A 21,819-nucleotide genomic window follows, 5' to 3' on the forward strand; every position below is an offset into this window, starting at 1 on the left:
TCACCTAAGGAATCTATTCAAACAAGACTTTGAAAGCAGAAATGGAGAAGCCAATCCACAAGATATAAACCACTCGCCAGCAGTAAGAATCATAAGACCAGACAGAGATACAAAGAAATACATGATGAGACAAAAAGTCCTGGAACCAAGCTTAATCTCAACCTAATGTAATCATTTATTATTACATAACCATATAGTATTCTTCTGTAGGCAGGATTTGGATTTTGTTTTAAGCATTAGTATTTTTGTATAAATAAAGAAATAAAATTAACATAGATGACTACATCATCAAAACAATGTCTTTTTGGTTAATGTGCTCTGACTGACAAAATGTTTCTGTTGAAGGAGTGTGGTGTATTAATTTATCTAAAAATGTGGTTGTGGTATTTTGATAGTTGTAGTACATTTTGTGGTTAAAATGAACTGATGGACTGATTGTTTGTAAAAAGAGATATAATTAGAACTATCTAAAAAAAAAAAAACCTGTAATCAAATATGGACTAAGACTATTTCTTTTAAATATCATTTGGCTTTGGTTGCTCAATGTATTGCCAAGGAAATGTAAGCAGAATGTAAGCAGCATACAAGCTTCTCTCTTTGCTGAGGCAGCAGCTGAAGCAGAGGCTATTGATGGGTTGCTTCATGAATCTTAAAATAATTTTGTAATCTGCTCTTTAGCTACTTTTCTACATACTTTGTTCTTTAATGATGTAGGACTAAAGTAATGGAAAAGATTATGCTGTGGACAAAGAAAGGATCTGCTCATGATCCAAAATATTTTTTTTAAGTATTTATTTATTTATAAATATAAAGGTATCTAAAATATGTGCCAATCACTATATACTACAATGAAGAATACATTTCACTTCCTAAAGAGGGGACTGAAAGGAGAAACTCTCCAAAACAAACAACAACTGAAAGAAACTGTAGTACAAACCTGGAAAAGCATCATAAAAGATAAATGTAATCGTTTGATTATATCATTGGGTGGCTGGTTTAATGCAGTCGTTGCAAACGAGGCACATGCAGCGAAAAATTTACTTGAATTTACTTTACGACTATCTGTTCACTTCTATTTGTTCAATTCTATTTCTATGACTATCCGTTCACTTTTGCTCACCTAAAAATGAGTGGTCTGCCACCAGAGGTGCCATGTTCTAAGTTGTTTAACACATCTAGATGTAAAAAGCAGGAAATTAAGGATGACAATTAGTTCTAATGTATCATATTAATTTTGTTTTTTACCTGAAATACAAAATGTCCTGAACAATGAATTGGCCTTGCTGTTCCAAGAGGAGAGATTAAAGCATGTGTTTTTTCCAGGCCATCACACATTTATCAATCACCACATAGATGTTTGCCAGTGGACACATTCAGGGTATGTTCAAATATTGATTTATATGAAAGTTTATTACTAGCCCTTGAATTGCTTTCGATTTTGAAATACTTGGTGTGTTGACTAATGTTTCTCCCCCAAAATCACAGAGCAAAAAATAAATCATCAGATAATATTTGATCTGGCCATTTCTAGGTGAAATTAGGAATATCACGGATGCTGTTTGCTTGTTTTTATGCTTGTTTGTGTGTTAGTGAGTGGTACTACGTCTGTTTTGTATTTAATTTCAAGTTGCCCATAAAAAACACTGTAGCCATACTGCCATCTAGTGGTATTTGACACTTATATCAGATATAGGTTTTCTCAAGTTTATATTTGAACTTTTACAGTTTTTCTCAGTTGCTTTGGAGCAAGTGAGCAAACTACTACACATCATCTAGTCATTTGTGCTCATTATAAGAACATTTCTTGTTGCTTTGATCAAATTGTGAATGCTTTTGTACATTAATTTAATCGATTATTCAATTGATTATGATAATATACAATTGTCTACTGCTATGATAATATACAATTGTCTGCTATACTAGTCTCACCTGAATAGTCTTAACCCCTAAAACCTCTCAGCATCTGTTTAAGTCATTAAATGCACAATGGTTAAACCAGTGCTCATCATCCATCATCTAAAATTTCTATTAAACGTTTTTTTGTAAATATGACTTGAATTGATGAATTGTGCAGATGAATCTTGAATGTCACTAATGAAGGAGAGTATATGGCATCAGATCAACCAATAATCAATTGGTTCTCTGAAACAGGTTGGAGAGTGTACACAGACAGAGCAAAACAAAGAATTATTCTGAAAATGGAAAAGTGCATTATTAAAACACTTCGTACAAGCAGCACAATACAATGGATTTCCTGCAAAAGTTTGTACTTTTCTCAAAACCCTTAGTTCATCTCTCAAAAGCAAGTATTTGTGTCAATGAACATGTTATTCCCATAAGAATGAAAAGTCCCTGTTGTTCACAAACAAGATCATCAAAATCTTTAGTCATGTTGTCAGTATGACGGTGCATAGTTTCAGGATTTCTTGATATAAACTATGTTTTGGATCACAATGACTGAAAATGCACAAAATCTTAACTCTTTTGTATGGCATCTATGAATTTCAGCAGCACAAATAAATTTATTTGACCGCATATTTTATTATTAGAATTATTAGGACACTTGACTTTTCCAGCCATTTGTGGCTCTTCCCCAAACTATGGGGATGTTGTGAGCACACAATTAAACAGACCATTTCAACAGCCATTCGTTCATGTGAGAAAGTGAAATCTTTGGAATTCAAAACATTGGTAGGATACTTATATACACAGTGATATTGCGTCAGTTTATGTATTCTTGGGATTAAAAATGTCAAAATCAAAACTAGGACCATCTTGTTCATGCTTTCTCAGACCAGGAACTAACTTGCAGTCAGAAATTAGTGTTTAAATGTCTGAAAAACAAAACACAGCATCATGTTTGTATTACACCAGTAAAGGCTGGATACTGACAACTCAAGAATATCTACTGTTATCTAAAACCAACAACACATGATGAATTAGTATTTAATATGTATTAGTTAAAAAGACACGTTAGCCAGCATTGAATTGCACCTCCTTGTTTATATGTGACCAAACACAGGGCTCAGCTGTTGCATTCAAACTCTGTCACACACTGTTCCACAACAGGGTTACAGACTTCACCTAATCTAACCATAAACATTTCAAAGCGTATGGAGAAATTATGTATGCAATCAATTATGATGGAACACAATTGATTTTTGACAAAGAGTTTAGAAGATCACGACACTTTGTTCATTGCATTTTTTTTTTGCACTCCATATTATTTTGCACATGTATATAATTTTTTTTATAAACACTTTATACAATATCTTCTGTGCTGTTTATTTATATTCATATTGTTCATTTCATATTGTTCATTGATCTGTCATTATTTATATCTAACATATATCATAGCCTTACCAACTGTACATATGTAAATATTTTACACTGCAACCAATGCACTTCTGGTTAGATGCTAAATGCATTTTGTTGCCTTGTACCTGAACTTGTGCAGTGACAATAAAGTTGAATCTAATCTAATCTAATCTGAGAATACCTAGATAAAGTACTTCAGGTAAACGTTTAATGTTCTGAGTGAAAAGTTGCTGATTTAAGAACTCTGATAATTTCACATTATCATTTATTTATTTAGCTTTTATAAATATCTTAACTGTTCTGGTTTAAAAAACTTTAGGACCAGACATGCGCAGTATCATCACAACACTTTTGTTGTTGTTTTCTTCCTTGAAATGGTCTCTGGATGCTGTAGCATGAAATTTCCCCAGAGTCTTTTCCCCAGAGACCCAAACCTGTTACCTGTTCCATGAACATAGGGTGTACGTGTTTTAGGAAGGAATATCTTGAGTGGCCTGCTATACAGCTCTGACCTCAACCCTATTGAACACCTTTGGGATGAATTAAAACACTGACTGCACCCCAGGCCTCCTCACCTCATCTACATCAATATCTGACTTTACTAACACCCTTGTAACTGAATGAGCACAAATATCCACAACCACACTCCAAAATCTAGTGGAACATCTTCCTAGAAGATTATTATTATAACTAAATATAGAATGGGATGCTAAAAAATCAGACACGTGTCAATCTTGTGGTCATGTGTCCACACACTTTTTATTCCTATGTAGTGTATTTTCAAATTTTCGATCTGGTTTGGCTTATATTTTGTTTTCAAGATATAACGCCACAGCAGTAGGTGGCAGTAAAGCGTGTATGTGTCCAAACAAAATTTCGATGACGTGGGAACACGAATATTCCCACTCGTTTTGGACCCGTAAGCCTGCTATAGGAATTGTCCGAATACGGGTGGTGAAGAAATAAACCCTTGCTTTGAGTCGTGGTCCAGATACCATACACGTTATTGCGTACGCGCATGCGTGCGTACGTACGTGTCTGTGTGCGTTTTATGTCATCGCAACCGGTGCACTTCCTACATCCGGGTAGGCGATTTGTTGGTAAGTCCAGCTTCACTGCTGAAAAGACAGAAAGAAAAAGAAAAAATTAGACATTTTATTGGTCGTCTGATTTACAAAAAAAGCCGGTGAGATTTTACAACAAAGGTGCGCGTTTAATAGATAATAATTTATTTTATTAACTTTTCTTCCATGAATATCGCGGGTGTTATGTGTGGGGGGTTTTAGCCGACGTCAGCTGAGGATTAGCCTAGCCACTGGGCTTGTTCAGAATGAAGCGCGAGCTAGGACGAGACCATTTTTTTAAATTATTATTTATTAATTGTATTATGTTTTATTGTAAGTATTTAAAACGTGCCTAGTAGCTACCGCGATTTTATTGGTTTGTTTTGTAGTTGCAGGTGCATCTGTGTATCTTCTGACACCTCATTACTCGGAAGATAGCCATGATGCTCGGTGGCCGTGGGCTGGGAGTGTTGGTGCAGATGTTGTGTGCACAGCTGCTCTGGGGCCGTGTGTGGGGCTCTGAGCTCACCTTCGAGTTGCCTGATAACGCCAAGCAATGCTTCTACGAGGACATCACCATCGGGACGAAGTGCACCCTGGAGTTTCAGGTACGACACGAAATCCATATATAATATATATAATATAAGACTTTGTCATTGTATCGATACAACGAAATTAATTTGGTAGCTCTCAGAGACCAGCAGCAATTAGATGATGTAAGAATAAACCAAAGATAATTGAACTAAAATATAATAATATGACTATGCAAAATCTGCAGTGAGACTCGGTGCAAACAGGATAATCAGAAATAATGAAATATTGCATAAGTTATACTAATAATAATGATATAACATAATAATGCATAACATATTGACTGTCACACCCAGCTAGAGATGTTCCAACCCTGGAAATAGGATCGTCGTTTTCATCAATACATCTGACGTGTCCAGGCATCATTTCAAACCTCAGCCTAAACTGAACTCCTGTTTATGATACCAGGAGTGCTTTTTTTTTCAGGGGAGACATGAGAAACTGGCATTGTTATGGAGGGCTGAACAAATAGGAATATAATTCTGTTCAATATTAATTATATATTTTAAAGCAATGTGTATGGTATGGTTTTGATGAAGTCCTATTGCTATGAATACATTCTTTGCACATTGTCCCAAAGCGTCAATACAGAGATTTAGAGGTTATGATGTTTGAATGTAGAAATCATAGCCTATAAGTTCTTTATAAGTGCCAAGGAAAAAGTCCGCGAGTGGCACCGAATGTCCATTCGTTATGCTGCACGTTCCCAGAATGTGTGTAGCTTGGGTGAAAAAAAAAGTCCTTGTTGGTTTTACAGCTTTGCTAGCAATGCATCAGATGTTCGTGCGCGCACACACACACTATCAGTCAGGTTCTTGGATTTTATCTGTGTTTAGTCTCACATTGGCTTCCCACTGTAACGTATTTATTCATAATGTAATCCTTCAATACAGTGATCTGTACTCCATAAACTAACTTTACCTGTTACTTTGGTACATAAATACTTAGTCGAGGTCTTAAAAACTCTACATTCTGTATCAGTCTTTCTTTTTGGACATTTTGTAGGAATGACTGCATTTTTTTCGTAGACACTAGTTCTCTAGCACGTTTTGTCTTTTTATTGAAGTGTAGGCATGCACATTTATTTAGCAGTAACCGCCAAAATAAAAGCAATGCAGTTGTTTTACGGCACGCACTTTTTACGTTCGAGTTCTAATTTCTGATTATCCTCGCACCGGGAAAGGGACGGCTAAAAGGCCGGGTGTTGCCTGGGGACTGTAAAATTCCCAGCTTTCTATAATGCTGTGCTTGTGTAGGTAAGAGAACATGTAAGAAGATATTTACACTGAATTACAATTTATTTCTTCTAGGCCAGCTCTAGGAACTGCACAGTGATATCGCATTATGCAAATTAGTATTCAAGTACACCGGAATTTGTGTTTATCTTTTTTTCGCACAAATTTCTGTTTGCAATACGCAGCAGTGCTTTTTAAAAAAAAATTACCATCGAACGCTAACTATGCTACATTACCTCAATGTCCCTTGATCATCATCATCATCTTATGTTTTATTATAACCTGCTATTTTATATTATTATATTGTCACTGAACATCAGATCCGTCGAAAGGCGTAAAATTTCCAGAGAACCAGGAACAACCATTCCTGGTACACGACAAGAGGTTTCTATAGAAATATGTTCAGACGTTAGGCTTATGAAAGATCCGGCACCGTTTCACAAGAAAAATATCCTGCTGCTGTTAGTGTGTTTCATCAAAACCCTAAACTACTGCATGCATTCCTAATGCATTGTATATAAATATTAAAAGAACTGGTTGGTATTAGATAGGTATATTTTTAGCGTCCATTAAAAATAGGGACAAAAAGTTTAAAAATGAAGGGCAACATTTTTCACAAATAGTGTGTTTTTATTGTAAGATAAATTTAAAGTGATTAGTGTTTAAATTAGTGTGGCATTTTTTTCCAACCATTACTGTGCTGGACTTTAGGCTTTAGAGCAACACATTAAATGTTGGCTATGTGGGTATGGCACAAGAGATGTGTACAAATATTATAATAAAACATTAGAAAAAACTCTTAACTACACATTATTAAACACAAAGCTTAAAACTGTGCAATTACTGTGGCTGGTTTCTGCCTGTACTCTCCTAAATTATAAAAATGCTTCTCACTTTTTTTCCCCCTTTCTTTTTGTAGAATTTAGTTTTTGGGCAACTAAAATGTTTGTTTTTTTTCCTCATACCATGAAAAATAATATACAATCCTATAAAATCCTATAAAAATGTTTTACAAGCCTGCTTTCACTGTGCTCACCATCCACTATTCCATTAAACACCACATTCATGACCATAGTGTAGTGCAGTTGTAAGTGGCCTGCTGGTGGCTTTTTGTGCTCAAGTCAACACTTTTTAACCTTTTTTCCCTTCTTGTCTTGTGAGTTTCTTTTCGTACTTCATGGCAAAAATGTGCACTGTGGACAACTAGTATTGTCACTTTTGTGTGTGTGTATCGACATGGTAATTCAGAAATGGGGGGGGGGGGGAATCCAGGATAATCTAAAGGCTACAGAAGATTTTAGCACAGTTTGGTGATCTCTCGCAGCTTGAAGCTCTGTGTGTGTGTGTCTGTCTGTCTGTGTGTGTGTGTGTGTGTGTGTGTGTGTGTGTGTGTGTGTGTGTGTGAGACAAAGATGCGTTTTACATCACACATTTCTGTGTAAAAGTAGGTGGTACATTATAATGTAATTGTCAGATAGTCTGCAGCTTTTTTTAACATAGACTATAGGTGCAGTGCCTGTGGATTCACCATTTAGAGTTTATCTGCAGTTCACGTTCCTCTGATACTGCGGTGCCAATAAAGGTCTCGGATCAGATCAGCTTTGAGGTTATTCATGCCGCTGTGAAATGATATGACTCAGAAATACAATGTATTTACTGTGAAAAATACAGCACCAACAGGGTGCTGCATTGCTTATTAGTTCTTGAAATGCTGTTGTTTTATGCTGATGGTTGTTTTTTCCAGGAGAATGTGGCAGTTCTCGAATATTTTACTGTCACACCCATTATTGGTGTAGATGACTGTGATGTAATTCACCTGGTAGAACAGTAGATACACTATAAACATTGCATTCCAACATTTGTTTTTACCCCACTAACAAAAACCAAAAAAGTTACAATGGTTTATAAAAGTTTAAATCTCATCAACCAAACATTTTACCGGTTTTATTTCCTGAAATTAGATTAAGTTTATTAAGCTGATAATAATACTCATTTATAAAGACTTTCTTTTATGTGGTAGCCTAATTTTGCAAGTTTTCAAATAAGCTAGAAACAAAAGGTAACGTGTAATGTAAAATCACCACACAAGTAGATCAAAGTAAAAATTATTATTAAAAGATTCTTATAAAAATAAGGATAAAATAAATAAATAAAATAAACCAGAAAAAAAACAATGCACAGAATCTAGTAAAATGACAGAGTAAGTGTATTGGTTAAATATGTCTAAAGAGATTGGTAAACAAACAGAAATGTATCATTTATATAAAAAATTTATAAATAAAAAAAAAGATTGAACGCTAATAGATAGGCTTTTATTATAGGCTGTATAATGTATAAAACAAAATAATGGATGTAAATATAATATAATGACTAAATAGTCTCTGTATCAGTATTGTACTCAATAAAATAAAATAAAAAGAGTAGTAGTAAAAATTCTGATATCACAGACCCTGAGTGGTCACCAGACCCCAAGTAATAATCAGGTATGATTGGGGAAACTGAGCTGCTCAATCTGCAAAAATAAGATGTAAAGTGGTAAAAGTCACTCGTCAGCTCTGGCCAACAATAAAACATTGTAAATGCATTGTACAACCTGTGTGTTAGCATTCCTGTCACAGCTCACATTGTGTGCACTTTTGTGAATTCCTGAAACGGCTTAGACAAGTACTTTGTGGTGTTAAGTTAATGTGTTTATTTTATATATATATATATGAGCAATTTAAAAATTTTAATTTTATTTAAAATTAATTAAGACACTTAAGAACAGAAAAGAAATTGATTATACATAAAAATACAGTGGGGTCAGTTCGGACGTAGCACAGTGCTCATTTAGTAAATGCACAGATAAACAATATGCTAATTGTGGCCGTTAATTTTAAGTTAACGTTCTGCCAAGTCGTCCAAATAAAACACTGCATGGGAACGGCGTTGGCGTGTTAGTTGCAGTGCACTAGTACATTAGTTGCAGTGTTCGCTGCAGTGCACTATGCAACAAGCTATTGTAAACAAGCTAACATTAACTAGATAAGTCATATTTTAATCGAGTCACATTCATGGAAAATTACATCGGTAATCAGCATTTTTGCCGCAACCAATTTATGAATGAGTCTGCATCTACTACATTAAAAAGAATCGCTTTATTTAAAGTGAATAAAATACCCTACTTAATGGAGTTGAACATTAATTGAGCCGCAGCCACACACCTGACTCTGTGTGTAGAGAAGGTGAGATGAACTGGGAAAGCAGGCAGTGGGTCAAACCACTGTGAGGAAGGGGAGGGGGGAAACCAACTGTTTCTAAATGCAGTTTTTGCGTGTTTTTTTTTTTTTTTTTTTTCTTTTTTACCTACACAATTATTTAGGTATACATACATATATTTTTCACAATAGAGAGTGCGATTTTTTTTTTTTTGTTTGTTTGTTTTTTTTTTGGGGGGGGACAATCCTCGGATGGGGGGGGGGGTTCCATGTCCCCTCCGTCCCCCCTGGGATTTACGCCCATGTATAAAATATAAAATGTCAGTGTCTTCGAGCACCATTAAGCCTAAAGTAAGTGCTCAGAATGTGATTAGATTTGTATAAACCTTTTTGTGCGCATTTGTTTTGTTTCTGTATAGGTTGTGACCGGGGGCCACTACGATGTCGATTGTCGCCTGGAGGATCCGGACGGTACAGTTCTCTACAAAGAAATGAAGAAGCAGTACGACAGTTTTACGTTCACTGCTGCAAGAAATGGAACGTACAAGTTCTGCTTCAGCAACGAATTCTCTACCTTCACACACAAGACTGTCTACTTCGACTTCCAAGTCGGCGACGATCCTCCACTTTTCCCCAACGAGAACCGAGTGACCGCTCTGACACAAGTACGCGATTTCACACTTCTGACAATGCGCAATAATATGATTACATCACTGATCTTGTCTATTCAACAAACGTCACAGATACGAGTTGCATAGTTTTGGGTGCAGATCACTGAACATTTCTAAAACCTTATTTTGTTCTTTTTTGTTTTTCGTCAGATGGAATCGGCGTGTGTCTCCATCCACGAAGCCCTGAAGTCTGTGATTGATTACCAGACCCATTTCCGACTGCGGGAGGCGCAGGGGCGCAGCAGAGCAGAAGATCTGAACACCAGGGTTGCCTTCTGGTCCATTGGGGAGGCGTTTATACTCCTGGTGGTCAGCATCAGTCAAGTCATCCTGCTCAGGAGCTTCTTTTCAGACAAGAAAACCACAACAACCCGCGTCGGATCCTAACATCTCCAAGTCATTGTTATTTTTGATCCGTGTTTCTCGAGCACACACACACACACACACACACACACACACACACACACACAAGGGACTAAAGGCTATTGCCATGGTTCATTTTCCAATTTTAGAGCTACATACTTAATGTTTATTTAAAGATGTATCTGTTTGGTTTTACATCTTCTAGGCGTGTGTATGGATTAATATTCATATCCAAGAAACGATATTTTCAGTGGTTAGGAAGCAAACCTCTTAATTTATTGTGCAGGTGTGTTTAATTTTTACACTGCTTTCTTTAATTGTCCAAAAAAAGGGGGCTACTTAACACACACTTAGCACTGCAGATCTGTTAATGAGCGCATGTTTGGGGCCGCTGAAAGATCTGATTCTTTGTGGTGCTTAGAAATCAGCAGAAGTATTAGATGAGTATCATCAGATATTTTCAAAAGCACGCTAGAAACGCACTGGGATAACCTCGTTATTTGAAACGGAGCCTGTTTTCATACTTTCAGTTTAGTACTTTGCGTTTGGATGCAAATGTTCAGTCTTTATTTGGGTTTTTTATTGATCTGAAGACATTCTTTTTGTTCTGTCATCCGTTTGCTGTGGCTCTGCTGTTACATTCTTAATGGAAGCTTGTTTTTGAACAGCTGGATTTTTGTCCCATAATTTGCAGAATGTATAATTAATGAACAGCGCATTAAAAAAGAAAATTAATAAGGACTGAAGTGTAGTCCTATATATTGACTGATTTATGTATGAAACAAAAACTGAATGGTGGTCATACGAATGTTATTTGCTCACAGGTGAAGTTGACAACGTAGTCACTCCAGATGGTTTGGCATCGAGTTTGAGCAGGTTTTTGACTGTGTAAATACAGTCCTTTTTCTGAGTATACACTACCCTGCTGTTTCAGGCGTGCCTGTCATCAGATGTAAGGTAGTGATCAAGTGTGTTCAGGAACACTGCATGGTAGTGAATCTCACTGACTACCTGTATATGAGAAAAGGAACTTCAAGTCTGTGGCTGGAGAGCTTTATTTGTTCGACAGTTTAGAATTGAAGCTAATACGATTGCAGCTGCATGCGTCAAATGATCGTCAGATGCAGCCACCGATTGGATCTAAATAAATAAGCTAAATAAAAGCACCAGTTGGTGTGAGTTTTTGTGTTTAGCTAATATGTAAACTTTTCTGATGATATACTTGGTATTTTGTGTTTAAAAATATAGTTTGCAATGATTATAATTTAGACTTCTAATAAAAATGATTCGTATCATAAGGCCTGTTGGTTTTAAGTGTGGGTTAAGTAGCAGGTTTTACTTTTTTCATATATGGTTGTCTAAAGCATTGTGGTCACAGTTTTTTTTGTTTTTTGTTTTTTACTGTCTTCACAGGAACTATATTCTGTGCGTGCTAGTGTTTGCCTTGGGTTCCCTTTTTTCTTCCATTTTCACTTTTTTCTCCAGTAATCATATTATTTCAAGATACTCTTCAGAATTAAAAAATTGACATTGTTTAACTACATCCAGTGAAAAAAAAGAACAGTGATATCTTATGTACAAAATGAATAAATCTGGAACACGTGATCTCGTCTTGCCGGTCTCTTGGATGTCGTGTGAATAGTGTGGTTGTACTGCTTTTCTTTTACCACCAGGGGGCAATGTGTGCAAATATAGATTAAACTTCTAAGAAGAGCCTTTTTTGCCGACTTTCTAATTTTCAGCAGTCGCACAACACACACACACACACACACACACACACACAGTACGAAATGTTTGGACAAACCTTCTCCTGTAGTGTTTTTTCTTTATTTCAATTATTTTCAACATTAATACTGAAGACATCCATACTATTAAAGAATGTGTATGGAATTATCTATTAAACTAAGACGTGATAAACCCATGTTTTAAATGATCGATTCTTGGAAGTAGCTGCAAAATGCTGTGGTAGCTATGCAGGCTAAGTGTGCGCACAATTTTGACTTAAATCACCAACCCTGTCTCCAGAAAAGCACCTCCACACCATCACACCTCCCCCTCCATGCTTCACAGTGGGAACGACACATTCAGGAACTGTTCGTTCACCCGCTCTGTCGAACAAGACACGGACTCATCATACCACAGCACAGTTTTCTACTGATCTAATGTCCATTTGCCTTTGTGTTTCTTGGGACAAGCAAGTCTCTTCTGTCTCTTATTGTGCTTCCGAAGTAATGGTTTCCAAGCTGCAATTCGACCATGAAGGGGATGTTGGAATATATCTGCCACTTAATCTAAGAAAAGCATTTATGTACATTGGTGGTCTAAAGGCTGGTAGTTTGAAAAAACCCTATCCTCTGCAGCAGAGGTAGCTCTTGGTCTTCCTTTCTGGGACTGTCCTTATGAGAGCTTGTTTCATCATAGTGTTGAATGGTTTTGGAGACTGCAGATTTTTCAGGCTTTTTAGATTAAATTTGATCAAACTTTATAGTCATTGTGCAGAGTAGAAATAAAGGGCCAATGCAGTTAGCATCGAAACAGAAGTGCAAATAGCAATGTATATAAATAGATAAAATGTAAATATATAAAAACTACAAATGTACAATAAACCTATTGTGGGCATGCAAAATGTGAAGACAATAGTTGTTATATATATGGATAGATAGATAGATAGATAGATAGATAGATAGATAGATAGATAGATAGATAGATAGATAGATAGAAACATTGTGTAAATATCTATTATAATCACAAACATATATATATATATATATATATATATATATATATATATATATATATATATATATATATGTGCGTGTGTACATATATTATACATATATGTAAATATAAGCATTTTAACAACAAAATATTTTATGTGAAACACCCTGATTGCTGAAAATCCAGTCGTCGTGAGCAACCTCTCGAGCGTTTGATGGTCGTGACTACCAAAATCTGTTGTTTACGTTGGATTAGACGTCGCGAGGAGACCCGCCGGTTCTGATTGGCCAGACTCCACGCCAATCATGAAAGGGGCGGGAGTAATGTGATTTTAACGGGAAGCTGCCGAGGCGCGAGAGCAGCCTCTGTCACACACACACACACACACACACTCACTTCCTTATTCGTCGTAAGGAAAAAAGAAAGTATCGTGAGAGGACGACACCTGAAACACATAAGCAGGGACAAAAGCCGCGGGATTGGGATTGTTGTTTTATTTCCTTGAAGGATTGAATATTGAATTAATGCGGAGGGAAAACGCCGGAACATTAAGCAGCTTCGAGCCGTATGCTAAGCTAGTAGCGCTGTGAGCTAAGCGGGGGTGGCGAGTCTGCGCTCGGATTCCAGCACAACGGCTTTGATTTACATTCGGATAAATTCGCTATAATTCACCCAAAGCCGAGAGTTATGATGAGAAACCCATTAACGCCAAGGGATCTGAGCGGCTCTCGTGCTGTCATGGTTCTGTTAGTCGACTGAGGTACACCGAGCAGCGGATTGAGCTTCGACCGACGTCGAGGAGGAACGACAACAAGGTATCAGTCGGCCACTTGCTAAGCCGAGTAGCTGCGTAGCTAATGCCTACTAGCTAAAGCAAGAGGACATTAAAGTGTATAAACATCGGGAAAATGTGGTAACTCTTTTAAGATTATAAAACCAAATCAGTTTATGGGTATTGTGACTAATGTAGTAAACATTTCTGGAATTTGGCCCTGACTGTTCTAGCTTGCTAGTTTAATAGCCCAGTGCATTTTTAGCCTTTTAACATTTGTCATGATCTGATCTAAAAAAAAAAAAAAAAGCTGTCTTTATCTCATTTATATCGCAATCGAGACCTTGTATAGAGTTTAGAAAATATCCAGAATGCAGATTATTTTAATAAATGCTAGCTAGTTTAGCACAGGGCTATCTATATCTGTGTTCATGTTCTTTTGAGTTGAAAGATCGTGATGAATTCTGCTCTTCAGACTCAAATATATTCGAAACATACTACTCTGTGTACTATAGGACTATTTCTTTTTTCATTTTTTGCTTGCTTGTGTATAATATAATGCTTCAGATCCTCTGACATGAAGTACCTGAGCTCAGTGTTGTCTTGTATGTGTAGGAAGAAGGAGAGCAACCCCCCCCTCCGAATGCGATGGATTTAAAAACCGCCGTATTCAATGCAGCCCGAGATGGCAAGCTCAAGTTGCTTCAGAAGCTTTTGGAGAAAAAAAACGACCACGAGGTTACCAAGCTGATGTCCGAGAAAACAAACGGAGCGACGCCACTGTTAATGGCATCGCGCTACGGGCACCTGGATCTGGTCGAGTACCTTCTGGAGTGCTGCTGTGCCCCCGTGGAAGTCGGAGGCTCCGTCAATTTCGACGGCGAGACCATCGAAGGAGCCCCTCCGCTGTGGGCCGCGTCGGCGGCGGGACACTTGAAGGTGGTGCAGTCGCTCTTGGGCCATGGCGCTTCGGTGAACAACACCACGCTCACCAACTCGACCCCTCTGAGAGCCGCTTGCTTCGACGGCCACCTCGACATCGTCAAGTATCTAGTGGAACACAAAGCTGACTTGGAAGTGGCCAACCGGCACGGCCACACGTGCCTCATGATTTCTTGTTATAAGGGCCATAAAGAGATCGCGCAGTATCTGCTGGAGAGAGGTGCCGACGTTAATAGGAAAAGCGTCAAAGGTAAAATGCATGTAGTATCCCATTGCTCACGTGAAGCTGTTCGTCGAGTTTGAGACGTTTTAACTATTTTTAATCTGTCCTATGCGTCCGAGGTTTCGGTTTGTGCAGAACGAGATGTGTATAAGGTTTGTGATGTCTTCTTTAACAGTGAACCTCTCTGCATTCTGTAGGTAACACTGCCTTACACGATTGTGCTGAATCCGGAAGTTTGGAGATCATGAAAATGCTTCTGAAGTATGGCGCCACAATGGAAAAGGATGGCTATGGAATGACTCCTTTGCTCTCAGCCAGTGTCACAGGGCACACGAACATAGTAGACTTCCTCGCGCAACACCCTCAAACGAACAAAATGGAACGCATCAATGCTTTAGAATTGCTGGGTGCTACTTTTGTGGACAAAAAGAGGGATCTTCTGGGAGCTTTAAAATACTGGAAGAGAGCCATGGAGATGAGATACAACGACGGCAACAACATCCTTTTTAAAGGAGAACCTAAAGATCTTATAATGGCGTATGACTACGCGAAGGAGGCCGGGAGCATGGAAGAGCTGGACAGTTTGATCTCCGACCCGGACGAGATGCGAATGCAGGCTCTGCTTATTAGAGAACGCATCCTGGGCCCATCGCACCCAGACACGTCCTACTACATCCGGTACCGCGGAGCCGTCTACGCCGATTCAGGGAATTTTGAACGGTGCATCAACCTGTGGAAGTATGCTCTCGACATGCAGCAGAATAACTTGGACCCACTTAGTCCTATGACTGCCAGCAGCTTGCTCTCGTTCGCTGAGCTTTTTTCTTTCATGCTGCAGGACCGTGCCAAAGGCCTTTTAGGGACCTGTGTCTCCTTTGACGACCTCATGGGCATCCTTAGCAAAAGCGTGTTGGAGATCGAGCGCGCCATGAAGCAGCGACAGCCTACGCCCGACCCGGCTCAGCTTAGCAAGGCACTCGCCATCATACTGCACCTCATCTGCTTGCTAGAGAAAGTCATGTGCACAGTCGAACAGGACCACTTTAAGAAAGAAACCATTTACAAGTTCCTCAAGCTGCAGCCGTGTGGGAAAAACGGCTACAGCCCCCTTCACCTGGCCGTGGACAGAAACACGACGTGTGTTGGCCGCTACCCCGTCTGCAAGTTCCCCTCATTCCAGGTGACCTCCATCCTTTTAGAGTGCGGCGCCGACGTTAACTGCCGCGACGAAGACAATAACAGTCCTCTGCACGTGGCCGCCTCCAACAACCACCCCGACATCATGAAGCTGCTTATCGCAGGCGGCACGCACTTCGACAGCACCAACTCCTTCAGGCAGACTGCGTGTGACCTGCTGGACGAGAAAGAGATGGCCAAGAACCTGATTCAGCCCATCAATCACACCACGCTGCAGTGCTTGTCCGCTCGCACCATCATCAAGTACAATCTCACGTATAGAGGAAATATTCCAGAGAAGCTTGAGGCTTTTGTGCTGCTGCACAGATAATGACTAAGGCTCTGTCATGGTTGGTTTTAAAAAGTGTCTCAGAGCACGGAACTCATTTCGAGTTCCTTTTCTCCACATGTACGGTTTGTACAAAATAAGGAGCTCATTAACGACTTTGACAAAAGATCATTTCTGTTTTGTGTGCATGCCTGATATTTTCAGCCACACAATGCTTAATTTTTTTTGTCTTTTTGTTTTATTTTTGGTTGTTTTATTTTTTTCCTCTGCAGTTTTGCCTGATCCCTCTGCTTTGTATTTGTCTCTATGCAAAGGTGATGGGATATGTCTAACTTAATTCCCCCTTTTATCTTGCTGGCATCTGCACAATACTATTGTATTGCTTCCCTTTTCAGAATCCCATGGTTACGCCCTCATTTCATTCATTTTTGTCTGTTTTCGGGAACAGAATGCATTACTCGTTACTCCCTTCGAGCACACAGAAGCTTTATGACGTGGTTGACGTTACGTGAAAACCATAAGTGCTTTATCTCTCCTATGCACAGCGTATGATCTTGCGACTGTTCCATGTTCCTGGACTGTGCCACTGTTTTCTAACTGCCCGACTACTGTCATCATTTTCTCCAGTTTATCTTGACTTGACTGCAAGCCTTCAGTGAAAAAAAAAATATATTTTTTTTTTCTTTTTAAATAATATATTCAAAGATTATGTCTGGAGGCTGTTTTCGTAGTCCCCTGAACCCACGTGTTTTCAGCAAGCTATCATTTGAAAAACGGTTGGATCGGTTTTCTTCATTTACAGAACGCATCGTGTTGAAATCTTCTCGGCGCACCGGGCCAACGAATCAATTTAGTTTTTTTTTTCTTATTCCTGACAATGTTTGTAAAATACAGTATCATTCACACAAATTCTTACTCTAGATCCATTTTTTTGGCGAATAACAAGGGCTTTTCTTACTTAGGCACACATTTCACAGCAGAAGAAACAAATGTACAGTCCTAGCTCTCAGAAAACATGCACTTTATTGCAGTGGAGTTTCGAAATTCCTTTTCCAATGGCTTGTCAATGTTCCCGGAGCATATTCAACAATAAAACTATGGTTGCACTTCTTTTATTCTTTTTCTCTTTGGTGGTTTTTGTGTATTTATTTATTTATTTGTTAATTCTAGAAACCAAGAAGTGGGAATTTTTCTGGGTTACTGTTTTAACTCTAAATAGGTAAATCCCAGGCTTTGGCCACTTCCTTGTGTCACAAACTTGCAGAGTCATGCAGCGTTCTCAAGTGATCATCATACTGGAACAGCTACGTAACACACATTACTTAAGAAGCTCTCTGCCTTTGCACTTTGAACACAATATGGTTATTTAGATCCCTGACTGTAAAGTTTTGTTGCCCACGTATGGCTTTTATTTATGGCATTCATTTCAAATTTAAAGTGGTTTTAAATTGATTGTAGAAACTGCTTTTAGTTTGCGAATAATCAATACGTTTCTCTTTAAGTGTAGGCGTTTGTGCTGGAAAATTTCAATTGCTCTTTATTATTTAGTTTTGGTCTATGGACACACCCTCAGGTGTCATGCATAGTTTCTATTTGTCTCCTTTTTTTTTTTCTTTCTTCCCCAGTTTGACATGTGACGCTCAACCTACTTCACTGTGTCTTTAAATAACCTTAAATAATGTCCTACTGAAAACGTGGCCTACATTACAGGTCTGTCACAAGTGGTGCTTTCTCAGGTGAAGGGGCTGCAATACGGAATCTAGACACCATAGCGACTTATTTCTTGTCATACCTGTTTACTGTAGCTATTTATAGCTCAGTTTATTTTTTTGTATTTTATGTGCCACCTTTATTTAGCAAAACCGAAACACATCCACTTTTGCATGCTTCTGTCGAAAGCCTGAATGGCCTTTTACAAACGGCCATGTTTAACCGCGATCCATGTGTCATTTTATTATGATTGATTGTGGTTTAAAATGTCAAGCATAAGCGCTGCTGTGTAGTATCCTTTAGAAGCAGAGGGCAACAGGAGAAGATGAACTTGAGTCTCGATTTAGAAACCGAGGTTCAGCCATAGCCAAGGACTGCTTTCATCTATTTGTCATTTTATTTTAAATGAAAAACAATTCTGAATAATTGATATGGATTAGAAATACTGGCTATCTACTGTAAAGAAAAATGTACTAACGATTGGAAACATTCCAATTAGCTGTAATATCGTGGTGTGATGGACCAATATCGACACCTTAATCATAGGACTTTGATTATGGAAATAAAAGGATTGTTTATGTATTTCATGGTTTGTTAAGTGTGCTGCTATGTGCAGCATTGGGCTGTCCGAGCCTTCGAGATCTTTAGCGTACGTGTGACGCACACAAGCAGCTGTTGGGGATGTGAGCGAGAGGTTTGCTTTCTATAGTGAGGTCTCGCTCTTAAGCCTGCCAAGGCCTCTGATCTCCTGGGATTTATTTACCGGTGTACATTTACTCGTCATTACTACGTTACCACAAGCTCGATGGGGGTTAAATAACACCAAGTTCTTATTATCAGCTGTCGTTTTTTCGATTACGTTGAGTAAATGTCAGAACGCTTTGTTGTCTCGTCATACCGGGTTGCACAAAGATAAAACAAGTGTGGGTATTTCTCCAGTCAAAAAGCAAGAGAGAGAGAGTTGCCGTACATTAGTTACATCACCTCTCTTTTGGTGTCCAGACTACATCTTTAGAACTAGATAGCTGGACCCAAAAGTTTTAAAACACTGACTAAAACACGTATGTTTGGTTGATGTTACCGATGGTAAAGCTTTTTTTTTTTTCTTCTTCACGATCACCTGGCCGTAAGAGACGTGTTTTTTGAACGTCACATTCCACATTTTCTGCTGTAATATTAACCTCTACTTTTCTGACGAGATGGAGATTTTGGAGTGTGCTTGTGGGGATTTGTGCTCTTTCAGCTACTTTAGTATTAGAAGTCAGGTATTGATGTAGGTGATGTGATGAGACCTGGGGTTCAGTCAGCATTTCAAGGTGTTCTATGGGGTTGAGGTCGAAGCTTTATAGCAGGAAGCGCAAGATCTTCAACTCCAACCCGTGTAAATATAGAGCTTGCTTTGTTTACAGGGGCATTTTCATGCAGGAACCAGTTTGGGTCCCTTAGTTCAAGCAAAAGGAAGATTGTATGCTTCCACATTCAGAGACATTCTGTACAATTGTGTGTATCCAAGTTTATGGTTGGGGAAGAACCACATATGGCTAAAAATGTCAGGTGTACCAGTACTTCAGGCTACATTGTATATACATATGTATTTGTCAACTCTTATTAAGCCTAAAGCTTTGCAGAAAAAAAAACAATATTGTATTTCTAGTTTTAATGGAGCACTACTAATTTAAACTGATTAATATGATCTGATTATTGCATTCTGATAGAAATTATCAAATAAAGTTTGGAGAATTATTGACTGTAAATATAAATAAATAAAGGCAAACTGATTAATGCTGACATGTTTAGTAGTAAAATCTAGTTGTTTAAATCCGGCATGTGAGATTTGATATATCCAGTTAAAATGTTGAAAATATTACAGTATTGTTTATATTATGATTGTGGAAATGACCAGTGATGGACGAAGTACACAAACCAAAAGTAGAGCTACAGGTAGTTAGAATATTACTCCAGTAAAAAAAAACAATGTTCCCTATTAAACCTTTACTTGAGTGACAATACAAAAGTATCCAAAGTGCTATGTTTTGTTATGGCTATAATGTTCCTATGATCATTTTAGTCACAAGACTAAAGACAATTAATCACCTCAGTTTATGTGGAAACACTGATTTCTATTACAATTATCATGAGCTCAGAAACTTCTTTTCAACTACTTCAAAGAAATTGCGCAAATAAGGCCACGGGTGATGTGACAAGTTCGAGTCAGGAGTTTTTTTACTCGTTTATGTTCTGCTTGCTGTTGAACTGATGCTGAACTGTATATTGGTGTTGAGTAGAAACCATCAAGCACCCATCAAAACAAGTTTAAAACGGAGCGCTTGACCAGTTAAGTTTTTACCCTCGTAAATAAAAAGGAAGGACCGATTTCATGAAATGTAGTTGAGTAAAAAGATATTTGACTTTAAAGAAAGTTAAAGAAAAATCTCCCCAAATGAAAATACTTCAGTAAAGTACAGATACGTAAAAAGCTACTTAGGTACAGTAACGAATTGCATTTACTTTACGTTAGTGTCTACCGCTGGAAAGGGCGAGCACGAATAAGTGAATTTATAAATGTATAATTGGCTGCATAGATGCTTGCCATCCCTGACTGCCTGAACTCAGTGAACCTCTGCTGTAGTGCAAATCCTGTAACGCAGCTATTTTCGAAATGAAACACAACAGCTGAATCATTTCGAAGGCATAACAGAAGTACACTGAGGGGCTGAGTGTGTACACGGCAGATTAGATTTGCTGTGACGCTTCTATCTTTAGCAGGTGTTGCAGTCTGAGCTTTGTTCTGTGGGAATACTCTCAGCAGAGTCCTGCCTTATGCCCTGTGATCACTGAAATCAATATTAATATAATGAATTCAGTGCATTTCTCTGAGGGCACATTACAAACTTCAGGTCTTTCAGTTCTTTCTTCTGAAACATTGTAACACTTTTCCACGTTGAAAATGTTCACAAGCAAAAACGAACCCCATCAAATCTCCCTTTTAAAAAAATGTTTAGAATACTGTTTCCTTTTTAAGAACAGTCTTAATAACTGAATCCAGCAGGACCTCTTGGGACGCGTCCAGACTCTTCTTGGAACGTTCGTGATCTATGTTGCAGCACTGCAAGGTAAGATGTGCATGTGTGCTATTAACGAGAGTAGAATTTCACTGACACAACCAAAATATGAGTAAGCACGCGAGCAGACACCTGATGGCCAAACACTTACGTTGTATTGCCACGTTTCATGCTAGAACAGTTTGTGCAGAACTGTGAACACTGCTTTAAACGATCCATTCAATTCAGCTTCATGGGTCAAGATCAGCTGTGTAGATTTTCCAGGATAATGCTGGTCAAAATCGTGTAGGAGCAATTCAAAATGATCGTCTTCTCACATTTGGTCATAAAATTATTAACCATGGAACAGATGTGTTCTGCATTAATAGTTTTCTGAGAAGCACCAGCCATGTGATTTATGCATATAGATCACTCCTGCTGTACACACACTTAATTATAGCATCTTATACATGAGGTCAAGAGCAAACTATGGACAGGACTATACATCC

At 38.2% G+C, this 21,819-nt stretch overlaps 2 protein-coding genes across 6 annotated transcripts; both read left to right on the forward strand.

The window, feature by feature from the left end:
- Positions 1–4,268: 4,268 nt before the first annotated feature.
- Positions 4,269–12,152, forward strand: tmed7 (transmembrane p24 trafficking protein 7). Of its 5 annotated transcripts, none has more exons than XM_046872206.1 (4): positions 4,269–4,418; positions 4,772–4,990; positions 9,825–10,070; positions 10,227–12,152. In XM_046872206.1, the coding sequence occupies exons 2-4, from the start codon at positions 4,823–4,825 to the stop codon at positions 10,461–10,463; spliced, it is 651 nt and encodes a 216-aa protein (XP_046728162.1). In that variant the 5' UTR covers positions 4,269–4,418; positions 4,772–4,822; the 3' UTR covers positions 10,464–12,152. The 5 variants fall into 5 exon arrangements, with proteins under 5 accessions (XP_046728162.1, XP_046728166.1, XP_046728164.1 ...); XM_046872210.1 differs by having other exon boundaries at positions 4,314–4,418; positions 4,778–4,990; XM_046872208.1 differs by having other exon boundaries at positions 4,396–4,523; positions 4,778–4,990.
- A 1,354-nt stretch (positions 12,153–13,506) lies between these two features.
- Positions 13,507–17,674, forward strand: fem1c (fem-1 homolog c). The gene is made up of 3 exons (XM_046872128.1): positions 13,507–13,972; positions 14,545–15,121; positions 15,292–17,674. Exons 2-3 carry the CDS (start codon positions 14,578–14,580, stop codon positions 16,599–16,601), a joined length of 1,854 nt encoding a protein of 617 aa, XP_046728084.1. The 5' UTR covers positions 13,507–13,972; positions 14,545–14,577; the 3' UTR covers positions 16,602–17,674.
- The last annotated feature ends 4,145 nt before the right edge of the window (positions 17,675–21,819 follow it).

Source organism: Silurus meridionalis, chromosome 17 (genome assembly GCF_014805685.1).
Source record: "Silurus meridionalis isolate SWU-2019-XX chromosome 17, ASM1480568v1, whole genome shotgun sequence".
NCBI lineage: Eukaryota > Metazoa > Chordata > Actinopteri > Siluriformes > Siluridae > Silurus > Silurus meridionalis.